Source organism: Pterocles gutturalis, unplaced genomic scaffold, assembly GCF_000699245.1.
Source record: "Pterocles gutturalis isolate BGI_N339 unplaced genomic scaffold, ASM69924v1 Scaffold34979, whole genome shotgun sequence".
In the NCBI taxonomy this organism is placed as follows: domain Eukaryota; kingdom Metazoa; phylum Chordata; class Aves; order Pterocliformes; family Pteroclidae; genus Pterocles; species Pterocles gutturalis.
The window spans coordinates 1-3206 of NW_010134346.1; the positions used below are offsets into that span (position 1 = coordinate 1).

At 48.7% G+C, this 3206-nt stretch overlaps 1 protein-coding gene across 1 annotated transcript; it reads right to left on the reverse strand.

The window, feature by feature from the left end:
* Window positions 1-782: 782 nt before the first annotated feature.
* Window positions 783-3175, reverse strand: LOC104459236 (cytochrome P450 26A1; the record flags this gene model as incomplete). The annotated part of the gene is made up of 5 exons (XM_010081571.1): window positions 783-1573; window positions 1764-1916; window positions 2131-2265; window positions 2608-2757; window positions 2879-3175. Coding segments are annotated over 5 exons (1077 nt in total), but the record flags the coding sequence as incomplete, so codon positions are not given.
* Between the last annotated feature and the right edge of the window lie 31 nt (window positions 3176-3206).

Here is a 3206-nt window from a genome sequence, read left to right on the forward strand (position 1 = left end):
GGGGGCGGGGAGGAAATGCAAAAACCCTTATGGTTAAGCCAAAACAGGGGTCATGCTTAGGGCATTTTATCTGCCCTGCTTACACACCCCCGGGGAAATTCATCTCAACAGTTGATTCCCTGTTAATCAATTCACATTAGGGACTGCCTTTCAGTTTTCACTTTGCTGAATTCCAGGAAAGGAGTTCTTAAAGAAATGCATGCTCTATCTCTGACCTAGTCAGAGCCCTTGCATTTCAAGAAGAAATCACAGATGATTTTATTTGCTCTACCAGCTGATAAGAGACACCTTCTTAAGTAAAGATCCTTAGTCAGCAGACCCAACACAGACCAAGATCCAGTTGGTCTGTTTACACAGGTCAGCAGTAAAACGGGAGGAGAGGACCTTTATGGAATTTTTTTTCCCCTCAACCTATTTTCTCTAGCTACAGAGAAGGACTCGTTACACATTATTCTTCTGCTTCCTTTTACTTTCTTATTTACTACGTCTCGAGATTATGTGCTTGATAAAGAGACCTGTAGCACTTGCTATCACTCCATACTGTTTTTGGTGAGTGTGTATATTTTTGCACTACTCTGTCCACTTACAGGTGGAAACTTAGAACAGTTTACTACTCAGAAGTGAGAACCACATTGGGGGTAGGAGGCAGGGGAGAGTTATGAGCATAGAAACAGCAATAGCTCATTCATAAAAGCAGATCTGACTTTGCCTTCAAACCCTTTAGACCCACTGGTTAAGCTACTCTCTAGCATACACGCAGGTCTTCATATAGAGGATCATCAAAAAATAAACTTTATTATCAAACTTAAAAGTCATACATTAAACGTAAGAACTAAACACAAATAACACTGCAAATTCTTAAACAATAACCATTTTAGGTAATTTGGATGAGTAGGTAGTTACCATTGTTTCAAATGCCTTTAAGAATGTTTCTTAATACATAGACCATCCTGAAATGTCTTCAAATGCTCAGCCGGCCAGCTTTCAGTAAGATTTTTAAATAGGGGAAAACTTATTTCTATAGAAATAACATTATCTAATTATGAATCAGAGACCCATAATTGTAGTGCTTGGGGGGAAAAAAAAAAAATCACAGCCTTTTGAAATATTTAGAAGACATAAATAACTATTGTACAAGTTTAAATAATTAAAGGCCTTTGTTACTATAAAAAGTTACTATGTACATATTAGATGCTATATAGAAATCCTGCCAGAGGCAAGTGTTGAGCTCTCAGATTTGGCCACTGAAACCTATGAATTTGGTAGGCAGATTGTCTGCAGGGTACACTATGGGGCCTGTTTTCATTGTAGGAGGTCCATTCAGCAGCTGCCAATCACAGCTCCGAGCCAGCTCCACTGTAAATACTTTCAGAAGAACTTTTGCAAACTCTTTGCCCACACAGCTCCTCAAGCCCCCACCAAAAGGAATGAAACTGAACCTAGAGGAATCCTCTGGAGATGGAGACATGAAGCGATCCGGGTTAAATTCATCCTTGTTGGTAAAGAGATCTGCCACATCGTGGGTATCACAGATGCTATAAATAACATTCCAACCTTTAGGGATCTGGTAACCCTATCAAAAGAAAAGAAAGGAGACATGAAGTGCCTTGCATGTTAAATAAGGTGAACTGTTAGCACAGGACACCTTGGTGCATCCCATCTCCCCTCCTGGCTTCCTGCAGATCACTCCAAGGCAGATAGGCTACAGGAATGCATTGGTACTGTGCAGCTGCACTGAGGAATCAAGCCCAAGCCCTGCTTACATTTAGCTCCAGGGTCTTAAGCGCAATTCGAAATCCTCCAGGAACAGGGGGGCTCAGCCTAAGGGTCTCTTTGATGACACAGCCCGTGTACTTCAGCTGCTCCAAGACCTCCATGTCCAGCTGCTTCTCTTGGTTGGCACTGCACAGTAACCCCTAGAAAGGAAGATGCTGCCATGACTTTTACGGAGCAAGGCAGCCAGGGCGCCTGGCACTGCAAAGCAGCTGCCCTTCAGAGAGTGGTGGTTTCCTGCCACCCCCTAAAAGCAGGGGACCACCTGGGTCGAGGGGAGCCCCATCTGGGACACCTCTCCTGGGGATATCTTCCCACTGCCCCCTGCTGTGAAATGGTTCTGGGGAAGACACACACCTTCACCTGCAGCTCTTTCCTCACTTTCTGCAGGACGTTGTGGTGGAGCCCTAGGAAGGCGATCAGTGACGTGGCAGCACTAGCAGTGGTTTCATGGCCCCCAAACAGCAGCTCCGTGGCAGACTCCTTCAGCTCCTAACACAGAGGACAGAGTAAGGATAAAACAGGCCTTGAGCGTAGTATCTCTACCAGGTCCACTCTACCACCACAACGCTGTGCATTGCTCCCAGGCTGGAGCAGACATCCAGGGCCAGAATGGGGGTGGTGCTTATGCTCCCTGAGGATGCAGTCCTGGTCCTGCGTTTCCCATTCCAGCAGCCTGGTTGCAGCTCTGCGCCCCAGCACACTACACAAGCTGGTTTATTTCATGGGGAGAGGGAGCACCTCCTGCTCTCTCCTTTTGGCCCCAAAAGATAAGTGTGCTGCTGACAGAGGAGCTGAGGGGAAAGGGATGAATCTAGCCCTGGGGAACCTCACCTGCATATTGAGCTGCTCCCCATTGCCCTGTGTGTACTCCATCAACAGCTGCAGTGCATCCTTGTAGCCACCCTCAGGCTCCTTGCGGGCCATCTTGGCATAGATGTTTTCCTCAATCTTGGCATGGATGATGTTGCGTGCCCGCAAGCCCTGACCAAGCAGCAGGGAGAGATGCGTGGATATCAGTCACTACTGACATCCTTCCCATCCATTCCCTGCTGCCCTGGATGCAGGGGCACCTCCTCTCCTTCCAGCCCTCCAGTAGTCTTACCCGGTAGAGCCCACTGAAAGGCACGTCGATGGGGAGAGAGAAAAGGTTGCGGATCATCTCCTCGAAGCCCTCCACCAGCTGCTGCTCGCCGTCGGGGCTGGCCTGGCGGGGCTGGAAGCCCAGCAGGATCCTCATGGCGATGCGAAACATGAGACGCTTCACCTCGGGGTACACCAGCAGGCAGGGCCCGGCGGCGCCCAGCCACCGCGCCAGGCAGGCGCTCACCTCCTCCTGGATGACGGGCACGTAGTGCTGCAGGGCGTCCCGGGAGAAAGCCTGCATGATCACCTGCCCGGGGGACGGGGAGGAGGATGAGGAAGGGGACACA